The 24,347-nt window shown below is 38.2% G+C and overlaps 1 protein-coding gene across 2 annotated transcripts in view; it reads left to right on the top strand.

Moving 5' to 3' along the window:
• BANK1 (B cell scaffold protein with ankyrin repeats 1) overlaps positions 1-24,347 on the top strand; it is a gene marked incomplete at its 3' end in the record, with an annotated part of 293,516 nt that overhangs the window by 83,894 nt on the left and 185,275 nt on the right. For both annotated transcript variants that reach the window (XM_079707706.1, XM_079707705.1), the window contains exon 6: positions 18,503-18,699. In XM_079707706.1, coding sequence (XP_079563832.1) covers positions 18,503-18,699 — 197 coding nt within the window. The remainder of the gene's footprint in view (positions 1-18,502; positions 18,700-24,347) is intronic.

Genomic DNA, 24,347 nt, shown 5'->3' with positions numbered 1-24,347 from the left:
ATGTTTGGTTGGAATATTGTTTCTAACAATGCTTTACTTCTCACAGTGCTGTCAGATTGTGTTTCTCTAAGAAATAATTAAGGGAAATATCTTTTAGCATTAAACTGTCTGTTCTATTTGAATCTTTTCTGTTTACTACCCATGAGAAGATATTTTTAAAAATGTAAACCATGATAAAAGAGGGACACCCTTAGAGAAACTGAATAGAATGGAGAGAAAGTCTAGTCCAGACATACTTTGTACCCTTTGCAGTTTTATTTCACTCTCTATTAGGTTAATCTCAATTTTATTGGCTATCTACTCTTGCTTATTTACGCAAACCAAGCCCCATTCTTTTTTGTATTGATACTTTTGCTCTCAAACTTTAGTGGGCATCCGAATCGCTTGGAAGGTTTGTTAAAACTCAGATTGCTAGGCCCCATTTAGAATTTCTGATACCACAGATCTGGGGTGGGCCAAAGAATTTTACATTTTTCACAAATTCATAGATGATGCGGATACTATCGGTCTGTGAATCACCAGGAAACCATTGATTGAACACAGCAGTAACGGGTGGTACAATTTCTTTTCTGTTCTTTCCTTTCCTTTTCTTTCCTTTTCTATTCCTTTCTTTTCTTTTCTTTGATAAGTTAAGTACCTGAATAAAATTGACATGAATAACATTAAAGTCAAGATAGCAGATTTTTTAAATTCAATCACTCCATGTCCCAGGACTAAAAATCATGGATACAGAATGAAGTAGTCTTAGAGTGATTGTTTATCTCAAAAATGGATTTTTTTGAGTATCATTATTAAAAATAAAAATAAACCCTCATGAATTCTTAGAAGTTTAACACACTTGGCTTCAAACTAGATACTCTTCTAGATACTGAGGGAAGATAGAGGAATGTGAGATAAATAAAATAAATAAAACCCATACACTCAGCAGGCACCCAAGAAGAGGGAAGAGAAAATAAAATCACAAAGATAAGTCTCACTAATGTAGTGTGTGCTGTACTAATAAGAACCAACATTTGCATTTTGTGTACTCTGTGTCAAGAATAATTCTAAGCACCTTACTTACTTTATCTCATTTAATTCCTCTCAACAAACCCATGGTAGGTAATATTTTAAACTCTGATTTACAGATGAGGCATTGAGAGTTTATATCATTTGCTCAAATGGTGGCAGGCCTGCGACTTGGATCCAGTCAGCCCGACTGAGGTTATTGACCACTCCTCAGCCACTGCAGCCCTATACATTGTAAGGAGCTATAGCTCCAGGGGGTCACAGGAGCCCAGAGAAAGAGGGACAGTTGGAGGAAGCTTCCCAGGAAGATAATCTTACATTTAGAGGAAAGGTTATGAATTATTTCTGCTAAATTATTTAAAATTACTACTTTAATGAATAATTTATAAAGGCAAGTTTGAAATTATCTCAGATACTCTTTATGTTATTTTTTGTAGTCCCAGAAACATGGTGATTTTTGTTTCACAGTGCGTGATTTCCTTCAAATCACCACTTTTGCCTCTATGGGCAAATACTATCCTTTAGGAAGGAGCCCTGTCTCTTTTTTTCACGGATTTATTCCTAGCGTCTAGAAGAGTTTCTAGCACTCAATAAATATTTACCACATTAATTTGATAATGGCAGCAAAGTTAAACATAGACTAAAATCATTGAAACCCTGGTAGGCATCAGGTATTAGACTAGTATTATTTGAGCTCCAAAAATAAAAGAGCTCTTCTTTGTAGGAATATAAGGCAGCTATACATAATGTCACTTTCTTTTCTTTTTCTTTCCTTTCTTTTCTTTCTACCTCTTATCTATGGCATCTGCCATTAACAGAATGAAACATTGGCATATGAGCCTTTTCAATGTGCTGCACTGAACTGTGCACAGTGAATGAGACACAGATGCTCACCTCCTCTGGGTTGACACAAAAAAATGTAGGTTTTTCAAGGTCAAAAGTAATAAGTTTAAATCTATAAGTTTATCATAGGGTTAGGGAAAAAACATAAATAGTGTCCATTAGTAACTGATAACAGGAAATAGTCTCTGTAATATTCACTCTTTTTTTTTTACATCTTTATTGGAGTATAATTGCTTAACAATGATGTCTTACTTTCTGCTTTATAACAAAATGAATCAGCTATACATATACATATGTTCCCATATCCCCTCCCTCTTGCGTCTCCCTCCCACCCTCCCTATCCCACCCCTCCAGGCGGTCACAAAGCACCGAGCTGATCTCCCTGTGCTATGCGGCTGCTTCCCACTAGCTATCTACCTTACATTTGGTAGTGTATATATGTCCATGCCTCTCTTTCGCTTTGTCACAGCTTACCCTTCCCCCTCCCCATATCCTCAAGTCCATTCTCTAGTAGGTCTGTGTCTTTATTCCTGTCTTACCCCTAGGTTCTTCATGACATTTTTTTTCTTCTTAAATTCCATATATATGTGTTAGCATATGGTATTTGTCTTTCTCTTTCTGACTTACTTCACTCTGTATGACAGACTCTAGGTCTATCCACCTCATTACAAATAGCTCAATTTCATTTCTTTTCATGGCTGAGTAATATTCCATTGTATATATGTACCACATCTTCTTTATCCATTCATCTGATGATGGACACGTAGGTTGTTTCCATCTCCGGGCTATTGTGAATAGGGCTGCTATGAACATTTTGGTACATGACTCTTTTTGAATTATGGTTTTCTCAGGGTATATGCCCAGTAGTGGGATTGCTGGGTCATATGGTAGTTCTATTTGTAGTTTTCTAAGGAACCTCCATACTGTTCTCCATAGTGGCTGTACCAATTCCCATTCCCACCAGCAGTGCAAGAGTGTTCCCTTTTCTCCACACCCTCTCCAGCATTTATTGTTTCTAGATTTTTTGATGATGGCCATTCTGACTGGTGTGAGATGATATCTCATTGTAGTTTTGATTTGCATTTCTCTAATGATTAAAGATGTTGAGCATTCTTTCATGTGTTTGTTGGCAGTCTGTATATCTTCTGTGGAGAAATGTTTATTTAGGTCTTCTGCCCATTTTTGGATTGGGTTGTTTGTTTTTTTGTTATTGAGCTGCATGAGCTGCTTATAAATTTTGGAGATTAATCCTTTGTCAGTTGCTTCATTTGCAAATATTTTCTCCCATTCTGAGGGTTGTCTTTTGGTCTTGTTTATGGTTTCCTTTGCTGTGCAAAAGCTTTGAAGTTTCATTAGGTCCCATGTGTTTATTTTTGTCTTTATTTCCATTTCTCTAGGAGGTGGATCAAAAAGGATCTTGCTGTGATTTATGTCGTAGAGTGTTCTGCCTATGTTTTCCTCTAAGAGTTTGATAGTTTCTGGCCTTACATTTAGGTCTTTAATCCATTTTGAGCTTATTTTTGTGTATGGTGTTAGGGAGTGATCTAATCTCATACTTTTACATGTCCCTGTCCAGTTTTCCCAGCACCACTTATTGAAGAGGCTGTCCTTTCTCCACTGTACATTCCTGCCTCCTTTATCAAAGATAAGGTGACCATATGTGCGTGGGTTTACCTCTGGGCTTTCTATCCTGTTCCACTGATCTATCTTTCTGTTTTTGTGCCAGTACCATACTGTCTTGATTACAGTAGCTTTGTAGTATAGTCTGAAGTCAGGGAGCCTGATTCCTCCAGCTCCATTTTTTGTTCTCAAGATTGCTTTGGCTATTCGGGGTCTTTTGTGTTTCCATACAAATTGTGAATTTTTTTGTTCTAGTTCTGTGAAAAATGCCAGTGGTAGTTTGATAGGGATTGCATTGAATCTGTAGATTGCTTTGGGTAGTAGAGTCATTTTCACCATGTTGATTCTTCCAATCCAAGAACATGGTATATCTCTCCATCTATTTGTATCATCTTTAATTTCTTTCATCAGTGTCTTATAGTTTTCTGCATACAGGTCTTTTGTCTCCTTAGGTAGGTTTATTCCTAGATATTTTATTCTTTTTGTTGCAATGGTAAATGGGAGTGTTTTCTTGATTTCACTTTCAGATTTTTCATCACTAGTATATAGGAATGCCAGAGACTTCTGTGCATTAATTTTGTATCCTGCTACTTTACCAAATCCATTGATTATTTCTAGTAGTTTTCTGGTAGCATCTTTAGGATTCTCTATGTATAGTATCATGTCATCTGCAAACAGTGACAGCTTTACTTCTTCTTTTCTGATTTGGATTCCTTTTATTTCCTTAAATATTTTTTTTTCCTTAAAATAACTTCCTTATTTTATTTTCTCTGCATTGATTGAGATGATCATATGGTTTTTCTCCTTCAGTTTGTTAATATGGTGTATCACGTTGACTGATTTGCGTATATTGAAGAATCCTTGCATTCCTGGAATAAACCCCACTTGATCATGGTGTATGATCCTTTTAATGTGCTGTTGGATTCTGTTTGCTAGTATTTTGTTGAGCATTTTTGCATCTATGTTCATCAGTGATATTGGCTTGTAGTTTTCTTTCTTTGTGACATCCTTGTCTGGTTTTGGTATGAAGGTGATGGTGGCCTCGTAAAATGAGTTTGGGAGTGTTCCTCCCACTGCTATATTTTGGAAGAGTTTGAGAAGGATAGGTGTTAGCTCTTCTCTAAATGTTTGATAGAATTCGCCTGTGAATCCATCTGGTCCTGGGCTTTTGTTTGTTGGAAGATTTTTTATCACAGTTTCAATTTCAGTGCTTGTGATTGGTCTGTTCATATTTTCTATTTCTTCCTGATTCAGTCTTGGCAGGTTGTGCATTTCTAAGAATTTGTCCATTTCTTCCAGGTTGTCCGTTTTATTGGCATAGAGTTGCTTGTAGTACTCTCTCATGATCTTTTGTATTTCTGCAGTGTCAGTTGTTACTTCTCCTTTTTCATTTCTAATTCTATTGATTTGAGTCTTCTCCCTTTTTTTCTTGATGAGTCTGGCTAATGGTTTATCAATTTTGTTTATCTTCTCAAAGAACCAGCTTTTAGTTTTATTGATCTTTGCTATCGTTTCCTTCATTTCTTTTTCATTTATTTCTGATCTGATTTTTATGATTTCTTTCCTTCTGCTAACTTTGGGGGTGTTTTGTTCTTCTTTCTCTAATTGCTTTAGGTGTAAGGGTACGTTGGTTATTTGAGATTTTTCCCGTTTCTTGCGGTAGGATTATACTGCTCTAAACTTCCTTCTTAGAACTGCTTTTGCTGCATCCCATAGGTTTTGGGTCGTCGTGTCTCCATTGTCATTTCTTTCTAGGTATTTTTTGATTCCCTCTTTGATATCTTCAGTGACCACTTCGTTATTAAGTAGTGTATTGTTTAGCTTCCATGTGTTTGTATTTTTTACAGATCTTTTCCTGTAATTGATAACTAGTCTCATAGCATTGTGGTCAGAAAAGATACTTGTTACAATTTCAGTTTTCTTAAATTTACCAAGGCTTGATTTGTGACCCAAGATATGATCTATCCTGGAGAATGTTCCATGAGCACTTGAGAAAAATGTGTATTCTGTTGTTTTGGGATGGAATGTCCTATAAATATCAATTAAGTCCATCTTGTTTAATGTATCATTTAAAGCTTGTGTTTCCTTATTTATTTTCATTTTGGATGATCTGTCCATTGGTGAAAGTGGGGTGTTAAAGTCCCCTACTATGAATGTGTTACTGTCGATTTCCCCTTTTATGGCTGTTAGTATTTGCCTTATGTATTGAGGTGCTCCTATGTTGGGTGCATAAATATTTACAATTGTTATATCTTCTTCTTGGATCGATCCCTTGATCATTATGTAGTGTCCTTCTTTGTCTCTTCTAGTAGTCTTTATTTTAAAGTCTATTTTTTCTGATACGAGAATTGCTACTCCAGCTTTCTTTTGGTTTCCATTTGCATAGAATATCTTTTTCCATCCTCTTACTTTCAGTCTGTATGTGTCTCTAGGTCTGAAGTGGGTCTCTTGTAGACATAGCATATATATGGGTCTTGTTTTTGTATCCATTCAGCCAATCTGTGTCTTTTGGTGGGAGCATTTAGTCCATTTACATTTAAGGTAATTATCAATATGTATGTTCCTAATCCCATTTTCTTAATTGTTTTGGGTCGTTATTGTAGGTCTTTTCCTTCTGTTGTGTTTCTTGCCTAGAGAAGTTCCTTTAGCATTTGTTGTAAAGCTAGTTTGGTGGTGCTGAACTCTCTCAGCTTTTGCTTGTCTGTAAACGTTTTAATTTCTCCATCAAATCTGAATGAGATCCTTGCTGGGTAGAGTAATCTTAGTTGCAGGTTTTTCTCCTTCATCACTTTAAATATGTCCTGCCAGTCCCTTCTGGCTTGCAGAGTTTCTACTGAAAGATCAGGTGTTAACCTTATGGGGATTCCCTTGTGTGTTATTTGTTGTTTTTCCCTTGCTGCTTTTAATATGTTTTCTTTGTATTTAATTTTTGACAGTTTGATTAATATGTCTCTTGGCGTATTTCTCCTTGGATTTATCCTGTATGGGACTCTCTGTGCCTCCTGGACTTGATTAACTATTTCCTTTCCCATATTAGGGAAGTTTTCAACTATAATCTCTTCAACTATTTTCTCAGTCCCTTTCTTTTTCTCTTCTTCTTCTGGAACCCCTATAATTCGAATGTTGGTGCATTTAATGTTGTCCCAGAAGTCTCTGAGACTGTCCTCAGTTCTTTTCATTCTTTTTTCTGTCTTCTGCTCTGCAGTAGTTATTTCCACTATTTTATCTTCCACCTCACTTATCCGTTCTTCTGCCTCAGTTATTCTACTATTGATCCCATCTAGAGTATTTTTAATTTCATTTATTATGTTTCTAATCGTTGCTTGATTCATCTTTAGTTCTTCTAGGTCCTTGTTAACTGTTTCTTTTATTTTGTCTATTCTGTTTCCAAGATTTTGGATCATCTTTACTATCATTATTCTGAATTCTTTTTCAGGTAGACTGCCTATTTCCTCTTCATTTGTTAGGTCTGGTGGATTTTTATCTTGCTCCTTCTCCTGCTGTGTGTTTTTCTGTCTTCTCATTTTGCTTATCTTACTGTGTTTGGGGTCTCCTTTTTGCAGGCTGCAGGTTCGTAGTTCCTGTTGTTTTTGGTGTCTCTCCCCAGTGGCTAAGGTTGTTGTTTCAGTGGGTTGTGTAGGCTTCCTGGTGGGGGGGACTAATGCCTGTGTTCTGGTGGATGAGGCTGGATCTTGTGTTTCTGGCGGGCAGGTCCACGTCTGGTGGTGTGTTTTGGGGTGTCTGTGGACTTTTTATGATTTTAGGCAGCCTCTCTGCTAATGGGTGGTGTTGTGTTCCTGTCTTGCTAGTTGTTTGGCATAGGGTGTCCAGCACTGTAGCTTGCTGGTCGTTGAGTGAAGCTGGGTGCTGGTGTTGAGATGGAGATCTCTGGAAAATTTTCGCCGTTTGATATTATGTGGAGCTGGGAGGTCTCTTGTGGACCAGTGTCCTGAAGTTGGCTCTCCCACCTCAGAGGCACAGCACTGACTCCTGGCTGCAGCACTAAGAGCCTTTCATCCACAGGGCTCCTCAATTTGGGATGATTCGTTGCCTGTTCATGTATTCCACAGATGCAGGGTACATCAAGTTGATTGTGGAGCTTTAATCCACTGCTTCTGAGGCTGCTGGGAGAGATTTCCCTTTCTCTTCTTTGTTCGCACCCCTCCCGGGTCTCAGCTTTGGATTTGACCCCGCCTCTGCGTGTAGATCGCCGGAGGGCGTCTGTTCTTTGATTGGACAGGACGGGGTTAAAGGAGCAGCTGCTTCGGGGACTCTGGCTCACTCAGGCCGGGGGGTGGGAGGGGGAGGGGCACGGAGGCAGGGCGAGCCTGCGGCGGCAGACGCCGGCGTGACGTTGCAGTAGCCTGAGGCGCGCCGTGCGCTCTCCCGTGGAAGCCGTCTCTGGATCCCGGAACCCCGGCAGTGGCGGGCTGCACAGGCTCTCCGGAAGGTAGGTGTGGATAGTGGCCTGCGCTCGCACACAGGCCTCTTGGCGGCGGCAGCAGCAGCAGCTCCAGCGTCCCACGCCCGTCTCTGGGGTCCGCGCTGTTAGCCGCGACTCGCGCCCGTCTCTGGAGCTCCTTTAAGCAGCGCTCTTAATCCCCTCTCCTCGCGCACCAGGAAACAAAGAGGGAAGAAAAAGTCCCTTTCCTCTTAGGCAGCTCCAGACTTTTCCCCGGACTCCCTCCCGGCTAGCCGGGGCGCACTAACCCCCTGCAGGCTGTGTTCACGCCGCCAACCCCAGTCCTCTCCCTGCGCTCCGACCGAAGCCCGAGCCTCAGCTCCCAGCCCCGCCCGCCCTGGCGGGCGAGCAGACAAGCCTCTCGGGCTGGTGAGTGCTGGTCGGCACCGGTCCTCTGTGTGGGAATCTCTCCGCTTTGCCCTACCCAGGTACGTGGGGAGTTTCTTGCCTTTTGGGAGTTCTGAGGTCTTCTTCCAGCATTCAGTAGGTGTTCTTTAGGAGTTGTTCCACCTGTAGCTGTATTTCTGGTGTACCTGTGGGAAGGAAGGTGATCTCCGCGTCTTACTCTTCCGCCATCTTCCTAAAGTTACTTCACTCATTTTTTAAAGAAAAATGCAAGCAAGGGTTAGCTTCAGTTACACACACACACACATGCACAGCAACTTGCTTTTTTTAATTGTAAATTGAATAAATTAATCCTTAAAGAACTCCCTCTTACTTTTGCAGCTGTTGTGCAATGATAATTTTCAAACCTAGAGTGTCTATCCTCTGAAACTCTTGACAGGTCCAGAACCCCCCCCACCCCCATACTACCCAGTCACTACCCTACCTGCAAACCATCTCCCTGTGCTTCCTAAACGGACTCCTTTGCTCTCTGGATTATGCCATTACCAGATAGTTACAGAATATCTTTTTAGTGTCACTGCAGGTGTAAAGATTCACTGCATGACTCTGGGAAGAATAGGAACTCAAAAATGTAGAAGAACTTGGTTTTTTATGTCTTGTTATGGTTTACCAAAACCACCACAGTCATTTTCCTCACTGAATTAGTCAAGATTCTCCAGAGAAATGGAATGAAGAGAATAGACTGAGAGGGAAAGACAGAGAGAGGTTTACTTTAAGGAACTGGCTCACGGGATTGTGAGGCTGGCAATTCTGAAACCTGCAGGGCGGACCAACAAGCTGACAGGTCCAGCAGAAGTTGATGTTACAGCCTTGAGTCCAAAGGCAGTCTGGAAACTGAATTCCTTCCTCTCTGGTGAACCTCAGTCTTTTCTCCTAGGGCCTTCAACTGATTGGGTGAGGCTTTCCCACATTATGGAGGGTAATTGGGTTGGTCACATTCTACTTACTTAAATATTGATCACATCTAAAAAAATGCTTTCACAGTAACATCCAGGCTGGTGTTTGACCAAACAACTGGGCACCATAACCAAGACAGTTGACACATAAAATTAACCATCACACTCCCCATCATCCTATTGTTCAGATGTCAGCAGCCCTAAACAACTGTAATCCACCCACACACATTTTGGGATCCCCAGCAATCAGTTTGAAAAATGCTGGTCAATAGATTTGCAAAGCAACTGTAACCCAGTGGATAGAAAAATCTCTCAAAATAACCTATCCTGGTTTACAGACTTGAGGAAGTGTTGATGGTGTGGTAACAGCTGCAATTTGGGTCATGTACATAATATAAACTCTTGGTCAAGGAACAGTAGATATTGATTACAGTGTTAAGATATGTTGAATTGTAGCACTATTACCACTTTCCTATTTCATGAGAGTGCCTTTCCTGTTTCCTGAGAGTGAGGTTACCACGTTTTGCTTAGTGTAGAAAACTAAATAATTGCCTCCTAAAGATAGATATCCACATCCTAGTTCCTAGATCTATGACTTTGTTACCTTACATGGCAAAAGGAGCTCAGCAGCCCTATTTCAGAATACGTCCTCTTCCACAAAACAAGTGTTCTGTGGTGATTATTAATGTTTAGTGACACAGGAGCTAAGTTCATAACTAATATGCTCTACTCGAAGACACATATGTCTCGTTTGATTTAGCGCTATGTAATCGTGTTGCCAGCAGCTACCCCATCAACACCCCCACCTGTGCTTCTCCGTGACAGTGATCTGTCCCCTTCTCTAATGAATACTCTTTCTCTTCTACCTTGTAACTTTGTAGCCATAAACCTGAATGATATCTTAAATCACCTCTTTCCTTCAGAGCTATAAAGTCAATCATCTAGTCCCGTTAACTTTTCTTTGGAAATGTCTGGCATCTCTGTCCTTGTCCATTTTTACTGCCACCACTCTCATTCAGGCCTTCCTCCTGAAAAAGCTTTCTAGGAGGTTTCCCTAACATGCTTCACCTTTCTTTCCAACCATCCTACACTTAGGTGCTTCCCAAATATTCTGTCCCTATATTACATACGCTGGTGTTCCCAAAGCTCTCTCTCCAGCCCCTTTATTGCCCAAAAAATTTTCCCAGATTTTTTCCTGCCTTAGTTCATGTTTATTATCAAAATTATTTAATATTGGGCTTCCCTGGTGACGCAGTGGTTGAGAGTCTGCCTGCCACTGCAGGGGACACGGGTTCGTGCCCTGGTCCGGAAAGATCCCACATGCCACGGAGCGGCTGGGCCCGTGAGCCATGGCCACTGAGCCTGCGTGTCCGGAGCCTGCGCTCCGCAACGGGAGAGGCCACGGCAGTGAGAGCCCTGCGTACCGAAAGAAAAAAAATTATTTAATATTTTTTAAAGAATAAATCAGGTTCTCAAGACTCCAAGAAGTCCTTAAAAAATGCCAAATACGCCTTACTAATGAAATCACACATCTTTGCCAGATAAGTTGATTTACTGCTTGGTGGTATTACATTCCTTGGCTTTCCATGTGAAACCCATACGAGGACATTGGGTAGCTTTCTACCTGTAAGGCATGGCCTGGTGGTAGTCAGCCATCTGATCCCAACCCAGCCCAAGTTGTTTCCACACTCTTGCTGTTCCAGGTTTCCTGGATCTTTCTAGGCTCTTTCCTGGCTTCTTTCTAGGTTCTTGGTCCCTTTGCTGTTAAGAATCAGAAGAGACAAAATTGGTAATTTTCAAAAGGTATTTTTTAAATGAACACAGAGGAACACAGTACAATCACACATGGATATACATAAGGTTTCTAGAGATTTCTTATTTTAACCAGAGGTTAGCCACAGATTGGCCTGGTTAAACGTGGATCAGCTCCACTCTTTTTATTTCCTCATCACTGTCTGGGTTCAGTAGTGGAAAGTGGACTATAAACAACCCTATTCAAATGCTGTGAGATTTAATTTTAATTAATACCAATTCCAAGAACTGCTAATTAGAAATGCACTTGCCTCTTTGCTTTCTCACATTACCTCCAGACATGGACTCCAAGCTTCCCACTCTTATATTTTTTGTAATATGAGAGATAACAAATTGCACCAAAGGCCTTTAATGGACCATTATTTCCCATGTGCATTTAATTTACAGTATCAAGATTTTAGAAATACGATAATCTTGGTAGTATTTTTGGTTGCTTGAAATTCTAAATAGGATTAAATGTCTACTCTTTCAACAGACGGGAAGAGTGACACCTCACATGTTGTATGTGTGCTTCTCCTGTCACAGAGCAATCAGATTCATAAACCCAGCAATGCTTTGTCTTACAGATCCACAGAAATACTAACATTTCATCAGACTCCAAATCCTGTGATGAAAGGAATGAAAATCATTACCTTTCTTCAACCTTCACAAATATCATCCTTACTCCTTTAGTTGGTATCTGATTAGCATCAGGGAAAATTACCCTAAAACCATCTGTGGCATGGCCTCTAGCTCAGAAGAATGTCCTGAATCCTACAATTCTGTAGGAATCCAACCTTATAATTTTATAAATGAAGAAACTGAGGTGCAGGGAAATGAAAGAACTTTCACAAGCACCACGTAGTTGCTGGGATTAGAATGCAGATCTCCTGACTTTTTATCTTCTCTTTTTTGTGTGCTTCATTGTTTTGTCCTATAGTGGCCACCTGGTCCTCACACATTGAGTGAATAAAGATTTACTATTCCAGATAGTGATTTAAGAGAACAGTGGATTACATGGTCATGAACTTCCAGTTTGCATACTCATCTTACTTAAAAATTTTTAAAGCTAACCCAGGACATATTCCCATTTTATTATTCTGGTGAGCTAGGTTAATGTTTTGGAAGCTTGGTTTGATAACTTCAATCTAATTATTGGCCGTCGTTTATAGGGATTATATGCAACTGTTGGAAATGGCTCAGCCCAAACAGACATTTCTTTACCAGGTTCTAGCTCATCTGTTTATTTTTATTTGCAAAAACTAGTGAAATTGGATTTTCATAGAAATATTCCCCTGTTCCTCTGAAATTACCATTTGACAGACATTGGCTGAAACAACTGAAAACTGAAAATTTATTTTGTCCGGAAAAAAAGTCAAAAGCAAATTGATCACACCTTAGTGTGAGTTATGACTTCTTTATTCACACCTTGATAACAGAAACAGATATAAAGAATTATATCTTCATTAATTAAATGAAAATTGCCGTGAAATGAAGCAGATGTTATACTGCAGATTAAACACATTCTAAAAAGTTTTTTTAAAATATCTTCTTAAGGAATCTATTATTTTAATCTAATAGGTATTATTTTAATCTAATAGGTGCTGTGAGTTTAAGAAAATAACTAAATGGTCTTTAGGTCTCATAGGACTTCTGCTTCTGATTAAGATGTACAACATCATAAGAGTCTGTTGTTCTTATTGTAATAGTAAGAAACAAGCAAGATGATCTTCAAAATCACAGTTTCTTTTTTAAATACAGCAGAAAATGAATGACGAAAGAAATCTAAATGAACTAAATTCCAGAAAGGGAAAAGTCCTTCACAAAAGAGAAGAAACACATGACTTCTTTCATCCCTTACAAAGCAGGAGGATAAGAACTCACTATAGATGAGGAGTAAAGAGAAACCACCTGAACATTTAGCAAACATTTAATGGCTATACTTAGGCTACTGTGATGGATGAAAATCCCAAAGAGTCCCTGTTACAGAGTGGGTCTGTATCACCCACTAACTCTCTTTTGTAGGCTGTCATAAGTGCACAGAGCTAGTATACCAATGGCTGGACAAGGGCAGTAAGGTTGAGAGATATCCTTAAAATCCCTGAGGACCACTAGTGGCTGCTAAAGAGTGAGAGTGGGACAGGGTTGCTGAGACAAATCCCATCAAAGCTTTTGCCATATGGAAAGCAGCAGCAGACAGATTCTAAATACAAAGAGGCATAAAAATGGAAAAAACACCTCCAAGCTATTGGGATAATAAGAGTCTGCCTTAACTGAGTGTATACAGAGGCCCCCCCAAAATCTGAGCAAGATATTCTTTAAAAAAAATTTTTTTTTTATTTTTAACATCTTTATTGGAGTATAATTGCTTTACAGTGGTGTGTTAGTTTCTGCTTTATAACAAAGTGAATCAGCTATACATATATCTCTTCCCTCTTGCGTCTCCCTCCCACCCTCCCTATCCCACCCCTCTAGGTGGTACAAACCACCGAGCTGATCTCCCTGTGCTATGCGGCTGCTTCCCACTAGCTATCTATTTTACGTTTGGTAGTGTATATATGTCCATGCCACTCTCTCACTTTGTCCCAGCTTACCCTTCCCCCTCCCCATATCCTCAAGTCCATTCTCTAGTAGATCTGTGTCTTTATTCCCGTTCTGAGCAGGATTTTCTGATGTGAAAAATTCTGGAGGCAGAACTGGAGAGAAAAAAAAGAGCCATCCTGTGACCCAAAGGCTGGCAGCCAGTCTGTAGAGCAACAGAGATTTCTTGAGTCTCGCCAAAGCTCAGATCCCAAGCTGTGCTGAAGAAAGTTATGATTCTGCCCTCAAAATATTTGAAGCCAGTGGTTAACTAAATCGAAGTAAAGCCTCAGAAAATGACCAAGTTCTCCTCACTTACAGATTAATTTGAATCAGCTTCCAAGTCTAGTTGTCTGACTGAAGAAAGGGTATGCCTTATTCTGGGGGTAAATATTATTTATTTCAGTCCTTTAGTACAATGTTCAGCATGCAATATAAAATTACAAGGAACACAAAGAAGGAATGAAAGATGTCCTGTGGTCAAGAAAAGAGACAGTCATTAGAGGCAAACACAGAAATGTCCAGATGGTGAAATAATTCGGATAAGAACATTAAAATAACTATGATAAATATGTTACAGAATCTATTGTAAAAGTTGCACAACATGCGTAAAGAGATGGAAATTTCATCAGAGCATTGGAAATTATAATAAAAAACAAAAGGAAATGCTAGAAACATAAAATATCAGAAAATTTTTAGATATTTCATGGGCCTAATTGTAGAAAGAACAGAAGAGAAAAGAATCAGTTTACTTGAAGACAGTATTCAAGCTGATAAAGAGAGGAAAAATCCAGAGTCTAAGTAAAGCCTTAAAAAAAGAACAAGCTCAGCTCATCTACATATTAATTTGGCTCAGTTTTGACTCAAGATCTATGAGATAATACTACATGATCAAACATGTATAATTGAATTCTCAAAGCAAAGATGAGAGAGAATGAGGCAGAAAAATATTTGAAGAAATAATGGCTGAGAATGATCCAAAATTGAGGAATGACATTAACCCACAGATTTAATAAGCTCTGCAACCCCCTAGTAGAATATATACAAAAATATTATACCTACACATACCATAGTTAAAGGTGTGTATAGGTATAATATTTTTGTATAGATTCTACTAGGGGTGAAACTCAAAGATAAAGAGAAAATTTTAAAAGTGCCTGTGGTAGGGGTGGGGATGAGGATGCGTGTGTTGAGGAAAGCACATACCATACAGAAAACAATTATAAGAATTACGTCTGACTTCCCATTAGAAATAGAGGGCAGAGGACAATGGAATACAAGAGTATATACTGTATGATTCCATTTGTATGAAATACAGGATGAAGTAAAATTTATCTGTGTTGATAGAAATTACACAGTAGTTGCCTCTGAAGTGGAGAATTGACTCGAATGGAGCGGGAGGGAACTTATGATGGTGATAGAAGTTTCTTTAGCTTGTTTTGGGTGATGGTTACATGGGTGTATACAACTGTCAAAATGCATGAAACCCATGATCAGTGTATTTTTAAATATAAATTATACTTCTATATTTTTTTCAGAAGCCAATCGAAACATCAGTATCTTTTAGCAAAAACGTTAGTGATCATGTGATCTAGAATGAAATTAAGCACTGAAGAATAGCAAGGGACACCATGTAATACTCCCCTGGGTCACAGACACATTATTTGATCAGCACTCCTTCTCTGGCACTGAGTCTATGCCCATAAGAGAGTATAGCCTCCCCCAGCAAGTTTTTATTTTTTAAGATAAAGAACTTCCTTATCTTATGCTGTTACAAACATGCTTGTTCCCCACACAGAGCAATCCATTCATATCTCAAATTCTCATAATAATCCAATCAAGGCTAAAATATAAAAGGTATGATTTTATAAAAAAGCAGGATACTGAAAAACCCAAACTATTTCTTAGCATAATCATACTTCTGTTGATATGAATACCTTTATTCATATATAAATTTCATATGTATAGTAATATAACATATGTACATACTGAGTGTATTTAATTTGATGTTCTGGAAAAAACAGTGCTAGAGATCACAATCTAATTAGTATTAAAATAATTAATACAGCTCCTATGAATCATTTAATTTTTTGAAATGTTAACTCTGTCATATACTAATATAAAAAACACCTTAAATTAGAAATTTTCTAGTTATTGGTCATGTATATTAGCAAGCTGAGCATCTCCTACATAATGAAGATAAGCAGGCAGAACAACCTCATCCAAGAAACTGAAAGGTACTGCTGTAGTGATGACATTGGGGCAGGTTTGAAATGGATTCATCATTTTGTAGAAGACCAACTATTCCGGGGTCAGTCTCTCAGGATAGTAACTACTTTGGAATAACGAAAAGAATGAGTGATCATAAGGTTGGGGCAAAGGTGAGTTAGGACAAGGATGCTTTAAAGTATTTGATGCAGAAGAAGGAGAAGGAAACTAATAATTTATTGAATACCTGTTATGTTTCAGACACCTTTCTGGGCACTTTTTATATGTTGTCATTTAATTATCTCAGTAGCCCTACAAATGTGGATGAGAAAGCTGGGCTCAGATACTGAGTGTCTTGCTGAAACTTCACATAGTGAATACATGGCAAAGCCAACTAACTCTAAACCCATGCTTTTGTAACTGTCATATTCTGTATTGCCCAAAGGATATAAAAATATGGTAATTTAGAGGAAATTTCACCTCAACAGAAGTAATAATGTCTAATGATCAGTGTCGTCTAATCAAGAAACAGGCTGCTTTAGAAAGTAAAAAACACTCTATCATTAGAGCTATGCCAGCAGTAACTAGAAGGTCATCTTTTATAAACTCTAGGAATGGAATTCTGTTACTGGGTAGGAAACTGGAAAAATGTCCTCCAAAACTCTTTCATGTCTCTGACTTCACAAAGCAGTCTAGAAGATTAATGGCTTTTCAGCTACAACTAAAAATGAAATAAAGAAATGGAAGTTGAAGGAGCCAGCCTTCAAACCTGTACTCCCTTTTAGTATCAGCAGCATAATCTTAAATCAGCAGAACTTCTTGTTTTTTTGTGCCAGAAAGCATGGTTCAGCGTATCAAAACTGTTAAGAAGTGAGCCCTGGAAAACCACGTCCACTTGGTTCTTTTTATTCTTCCTGGTGTACAAAAATAGAGAGATTTTTAATGAAGTTTATTGTAGTTGTTTCTAATATTATATTACCTTAAACTTGAGGAATTTACTGACAGGGGAAATTGGTGAGGTTAGAAGGTGAATGTATTCCTATAATGATTAAACACTTATGTAATGAAAATATATTTTAAGCTGCATCAAGAGTGATTTCAAAGTACAACAGAATAACAATGTGCAAGAACAATGCATAAGGCATTTATTGGCAGGTGATGATGTTTTTTGTATATTGTATGGTATGACAAAGAGAAAGATGACCAAGGGCATGTAAAAATCTGACATTATCATGCAAATATTTTTCTTTATTAACTTTGGTTTGGTTTAATTGTAGCAGAAATTATTTTATAATTCATTTAAATGAAAATAAATAGATTATATCTTAATTCCTTTTGGAGAAAATACATTATTTTTATTTTGAAAATTGGTACCTACCTTGAACAGTTTCAGGTTCTATAAGCTCATCTTCATAAAATATTTGATAATTTTTTAGTCACTGCTCACCATATAAGAAGGGACAAGTGCATTTATCATTGAAATACTATCCTAGATTTACCTACAGTCATTTAAGTTCTAACACATTTTGAAGGATAAAATATTTCCTTACTGTAAGTTCTTAACATGTCCTGAAGGTTTTTGTTTTGTTTTGTTATGTTTCCTGTTAAAACATACAAACTAACAAACTAGATAATTTATTCAGCCCTGAAACACCCAAGTGAATTGAAAACTCCAGGTTTAAATCCCTTCTCTTTTCCTTTTTTTTTTTTTTCTCTTGGTCTACAAAACAGCAAAGAAGTAAATGAGGCCAGATTCACAGTTTTCCAAAACATTATGAGGTGGCTGTTTTCATTGCTTTAGAATTTTGCTGGAAGACAATTGACTTTTGCTTTGATGCCTTTGTTTCTGTTGCTCTAAGTCTTCACATTGCTTGCTTCTAATAATGCCAGAGCTATTAAAGTAAGCTGGTGTGTAATTTCTATAACACAGTTTTTCTAGCTAGGTGTGAAAGCGTAGAATAATAACAAACCATCACTCATCGGCGTGTGTGTGTGTGTGTGTGTGTGTTGGCATTGTGATAGCAGTATACATTCATCGTTTTATAGTTATGCATAATTAATACACGTCTTCTAACTAATAGCTGACATGTAATTAGGAAATTCAAATTCCAGAACATTGATATGAAACCTGTAAAATCCTGATGGAAATTTCCATATTGAAGATTTGTATAAAAGTGCCTATTTGCTGTTGCAGTTACTTTTTGAAAGAAAAATTTCACATAAAAATCTAACATAACCCACACCCCCAGGAATTTCATGTTCACTTCAACTTCAAAGAGAAGCAAACTAGGCATGGCAGTTGAAAACACAAAAAGTTTTATAGATGGTTTTATTTGTTATTTAGTGTTTGGTTAATGTTGCAGTACATTGAAAGAGGAGTTATTACAATGTAATGTTTTTGTTTTGTTTTACATTTAGGAGGTCCATATGCCTTTCTAAATTAAACCTACCCAACACATAAGGGGGAGGCACTAATGCTAGTGAGAATATTAGTTTATATTTGCTTTAAGATGAGAAATAGAAAGAGGGAGAGTCTGCATTGCTAAAACCACTGACAGTTTCTTATTTGCAAAATCACACTAAAAGTCTGCTCTGCTTTGTGGGAATTACTTTTAGGAGTAGATTGTGTTTGACTTTTTCTTATGTGGTTCGAGATAGATAAAAAATTATCCTATTCTTATGCTTATAGATTCTTATTTCAAAGAACTTCCAACTCTTCTCCACTGTGCAGCAAAATTTGGCCTAAAGAACTTGGCTATTCATTTGCTTCAATGTTCAGGAGCAACTTGGGCATCTAAGATAAAAAATTCAGAGGGTTCAGATCCAGCACGTATTGCTGAAAGGCGTGGTCACAGAGAGCTCAAGAAAATCTTCGAAGACTTTTCAGTAAGTTTTTTTTCCATTTTATCTCTAAAACTCTTTTTATAAAATTAATATGTATGTATGTGTGTGTGGGTACCTGCACATTGCTCTTGAAAATGATGCTACTATACAGCTCGTTTTTAGCGTCTGTTTGTCCTGAGTCACTCCTTGTCTTAAGCATTTTGCAAGATTATTCAACTTGTTTTCATATGCCATAAACCAGCTCTGACTCCACACTCCCACCCCTAAATAGCCTCTTTGAAACTTATCTGGTCTTTCTGGCTTCTAAATAGCCTGTTCAGTATTGGATAGGAGATGTTAGGAAGGAAATGAAAACCTATTACTTTTCATCTTTTGTTCAAAAGTCTAAGTAAGGTGCTGTTAGGCACGTAAAATGAGATAAATATTTACTAGGTTAAAGGAATATATTTTGATAATTATTCAAAAAGTCTACCCAATGAAAAGCTAATTCATGTTGTTTAACTTTGTTTCTGATATGTGATTGATTCCCTTTCTCTCTCTGTTAAGTCCCAGTTCTTTATTGTGTGTGTTGAAACTCCAAATTTCAGAACGCCCTTTGAAGGATATTAGTTCTGTAAGAATGCAACCAAGGGACGATTGAAGGAGGGGATACTACCTTAGTACATAAAACACACTTTGTGTTTCCATAATCAACCTTAGAAAAGCAATTATTTTCTGTTTGTAACAAAGGTATGCACATTTTGCTCGAGAAAGTGAATTATACTTCTGATGACTCTTAGGAAAATATAATAGGCAATTATTGTGTTGGTGAATATGTCAGAATTTGTTGTTGGATTCTCAGAAGATAATTTTATTGCCAAAGAACGGTTAATATAGAACATTGAAATGCTTCTGGTCATTTTAGCATATATTCCGATTATTAGGTTAAGTAAATGTAATATTGGACTTCTAAAAACCATCGGTATTTCTGATTTCCAGAGAGCAAAATGACAACCAATCTAACTTTTTTCTCCACTTTTAAGAAATAGCAAATAGTTATCAGAAGAGCATGGGTATCATCCACCATCTGGAACTACTTGTATTTAAAATACAAGTATTTATTTTATTTACAATAAATACAGAAATTAAGTTTTGTAATAAAATTAATAAACTACTTTTTTATATTCTATGTCCTTCAACTGAGGAATAAGCGTAATTTTTATTCATGGAAAGGTTTTAGATAGTGATTGTCATATATCTGATGAATGTGTTCATTTTCGTTATTATCCACTGTACATAGTCATTGACCAATGCAACATGGCATCTATCTCAGATAAGTCAATGAATCAATTCAGCCTTGTAAGTTGTCCCACAATAGTCCTATTATTCCTACATCCTGGGTACTCAATTCTCTACAACCTTATTCTCGAATTTTTAACCACTGGTGGACTGAAGTTAAAATTTCCCCTAGAAGTCTTCAACATCCAGGGTTACTTTCCAAGATGATCCCTGATTTTCAAAGAGTGACGCTTCCACTTATGGCTCTCCAGTGAGGACTCAGCTTTTAACAGATGCAGCCCCTTGCAAAACTGCACATACTTCATAAATAACATAGTACTAAATAATAATGACAGTAGATAAGAAAGCAACTATGAGGGTAGGATTTGATGGATGTGGGAAATGATTTTTTTTCTCTCATACTCTGGGTATTTATACCTTTACTCCTGCAATAATAGCATTGATACAAGTAGATTGGTATCACTGTCTTTAGGTGACTATTCTTTCATAGTGGTTGCATTCTAATTTTGCAGTTATACTTGATAATTATTCTATGAAATTTGTTAAATTATTTCATGTATTCTGTCTCGTTGTGAGCTGTTACATTTTGCCAGCATGTCTATAGTAGACATTGACATTATAGGTAGGACAGATCAATTATTTTGCAGATGTTCTGCTGTCACTAAGGAAGTGACTATGGAAGTGTGTCAGATAAACACGTGTTGAGACTTTATAGTATAAATCATAGTAGCTATGTCTTTTTAAAATTATATCTAAACTTAATAGAGAAAAAATGTGCAATCTATTTGCATTGCTGAAATACTTTATTGTTTCTTTCATAACATTTACATAGCTTTAATGTTATAACCACATTCTGATAAATCTCAGATTTGTCACATATGCATTCAAATTTTCCATGAACTATTTTTCAGAATTGTTGAAAGGAATAGATATTCTTTCAGTTTGCAGTTTATAATCCACCAGTTGACCATACTTCTGTACTGAAGAAATATATATTTTTTTAAATTCAAACATACCCCCCAACTGATTTACTGATTTCTTCATTTCTTCCTAATCCTCCATCAGTGAAACATTGTTCATTTTAGAATCTCACAGGGAGTTACAACACAGTGAGTTTGGTCATTGATGAATAAAATGGGCAGGTAGAAGGAAAAAGTCGCTCATGACTTTTTAAAATAAAGATAAAAAGAGAATCATTAGCAAGCATTCATAAACGAACAAGTGCCATCCATATCTTATGTTAGCTAGATGAATAAGGAGAAAGAAGGAGGAGCCTCAAATCACATTCTTGATATTTCTTCATGGCGTTTTTTACTTTGAAAGGTTAATAATTTATGTACAATCTATGAATAGAGACTTTTGATTATGAATGAGTAGCTTTCATGTTTTGATAGTTATCTAATTAACAACTACACTTGTTTCATGTTTTCAGTACTATTATCGATAATAATACCATACATTTCTATAACCCATAAAGTCTTTCAAATAAACTACTCAATTTTCAGTTTCTGACAGTGCCTTCTAGAAGAATTAATATGAAAGGCAGATGGACAAAGAGCAACAGGATTGGTGTTTAATTCCACAATTGAGTGTGAACCACAGTTTGCTTCATAGAATTCTTGAGGAAATCTCAGACTATTTCAAATAACAAGTAGCAATACTGACAACTAATTCAGTCCTCTAAAAACTTACCTTTTAAGTCAGAAATACCTGAGAATTTGCAACTAAACTGGAACTTGGCCACAGATTACAAGATACTTTGTGATTTAAGATAAAGTGTACAGCAACAATTAGAATGTGTTTTAAGCAAAATAATATGTGATATTTCTTTGTGTTATCTTGAGTATGTCACCCCGTTTACCTCCATCAGTGTTAAACACTTCAGAAAATGATTAGATCACGTGTAAGTAGACAGGGAAATACATCGTCCTCTGGGCCGGCTATGGAATTGGAGAACCAACAGATGTTTACTAGGAACAGTATCCACTTAGTATCTTTTCTCTTCCACCATAGTGTTCACTCGTATAGTTTGGTGTATATATTAATAAGATCTTAATCATACTTAATCTTCATGAAAATTTCAGAAATAGAAAGTCACTTTCTCTAGCTGACTTTTCAGGAGGACTCCTAACTGGGAATGTTTCTGTTGCTCACGTCTGTGATGGGATTCTTGTGACAGCCTGCTCTCATTGACTTAGCCTGACACTGCTGTTTGACCCTGTGGACGGTGGGCTAGTGTGGGCTAGTGTGTGTGTGAGTGTGTGTGCGTGAGTGCGTGCACGCATGCGCACCAGAGAGAGAGAGAGAGAGAGCGCGCACGAGGTTGATTCTGTCGCCCTCTAGTGTCTGCCTGATAGACAGTGACCCTGATCCTTTTCAAACGGTCAAGCGTTTGGAACGACAGTACAGGAGAGGTAGATGTTGAAGCACCGGGAGTATCCCTAATATAGAGCAAAGACTGACTGACGGGTGTGGGAACCCCTTACTCGGAAGTTAGGCTTTATGCTTAGGCCAGTGAACATTCACCTTTCTTGGCCCATTATTTCTCTCAGTCTTGGCTTTGCTCATTTGGTACTTTCTCTAGAGCAGCGGTCCCCAACCGTTTTGGCCCCAGGGACTGGTTTCGAAGACAGTTTTTCCGTGGACGGGGTGCGGGGGAGGGAGGGGGGACGGCGGAAGGTTCAGGCAGTAACGTGAGCGACGCGGCGCGGCAGACGAAGCTTCACTGGCTCTCCTGCGCCGCTCGCCTCCTGCTGTGCGGCCCGGCTCCTAACAGGCCCGGACTGGTACCGGTCCGCAGCCCGGGGGTTGGGGAGCCCTGCTCTAGTGGATTATTCCATTTAATTTAGTAAATATTAGCATATGCTAATTCCCTCTAAATGGCAGCATACCCTGCTTTGCTTAGGTAGTTTTTCTTTCTCGTAAGTCTAGAAGCTAATGATGAGTAGTGGGCTCCCTTCCCGTCCCACCGTCAGGTGCCCACGAGGTGCTCAGCATGTATTTACTCATTGATGGGACGGAAGGCAAGTGTCACATTTAAGGGCTTGTTTGATCTCACTTACCCAGTAATATCCTTAACTGGATCCCATGTTTTAAAAAAATATTGCTCATATTCTTTCTATATTCAGGATATTTTTTAAGTTTAGGTTTAGTATATTCATAGACAAATAACGCTATCTTCAGCATTTATTTTTAATACGCCAGCCTACAATGAATTTTAGAATTCTGGCCTTTGTTCAATACTGATGTTCTGTTAGAACCGAAGAAACTGGAACAAGTCACGTAACTGCACTTGAGTGCATGCATTACAAATTCATGTCTCAGTTATGCTTTTGGAGCTACTTAGCAACCTCTTTCTAAAATCCCATTAAATGCACCGTAGCGGTGCATTACAGAAGTTTATTCTTCCCCAAGTCCTCAAACTCAGTTTTTTTGTTTGTTTGTTTGTTTTGCGGTATGTGGGCCTCTCACTGTTGTGGCCTCTCCCGTTGCGGAGCACAGGCTCCGGACGCACAGGCCCAGCGGCCATGGCTCACGGGCCCAGCCGCTCCACGGCATGTGGGATCTTCCCGGACCGGGACACGAACCCGTTTCCCCTGCATCGGCAGGCAGACTCTCAACCACTGTGCCACCAGGGAAGCCCTCAAACTCAGTTTTGATGCCCTAACTCTGCAGCTCTAAACATCCTGTTAAAACTCCCTCAACTCCTTCCTCTTCTTTGTCAAATTTTTATTTTTCCTCTAGTCATGGGGTCTTGGGATTCAGCCACGTTGGATTTGAATCCTAACTTCATCACATACCACATTTGCATCCTTGGGCAACCTCTTTGTTTTCTCTCAGCTTCAGTTTCTTTATTTGCAAATAGGAAAAATAATTCCTTACAGGATGTTTTTAGGACTTGCTGACATAAATATGAAAACCTTAAAAGTATAGTAGATCCATAATAAATGATATTGCATTCACTTTATTTTCTTTTGATTTATTGTTATTCATATCAACTTGAGACCTCACCATCAATCATATCCTCTCTTTCTCCTGCATCATTAATCTCTCCCATTATACTGACTCTTCCCTGAACAAGCATGTTCAAATACACACACATGCACACACACACACGCTCCCAACAACCCTGCCTTCTCTTTGATCTCTTTTTCAGTACCAGAACTAACTGAAAGAATGACTTTTCGTTTCACTCATTTCTTTCCTCCTAACAATCCAAGCTTTGCATTCAGCCCACTACTGAAGCTGCTCTGTCAAAGGCCATTAATAAGCTACCGCAGATCAGACCCATTGGATTCCTCTCAGATGTTCTTTGGCTCAAGCTTTGGCACTGGATTCCCTGACCCTGTCCTCTTCCTAAATCTCCACTCACCCTTTGTGACTTCCTTCTCTTACCCCATCAGTTGTTTCTT

This window comes from Hyperoodon ampullatus (genome assembly GCF_949752795.1).
Source record: "Hyperoodon ampullatus genome assembly, chromosome: 1".
In the NCBI taxonomy this organism is placed as follows: domain Eukaryota; kingdom Metazoa; phylum Chordata; class Mammalia; order Artiodactyla; family Ziphiidae; genus Hyperoodon; species Hyperoodon ampullatus.
Note: the sequence above shows the minus strand (reverse complement) of the source record. Positions and strands in the feature narration are given on the sequence as shown.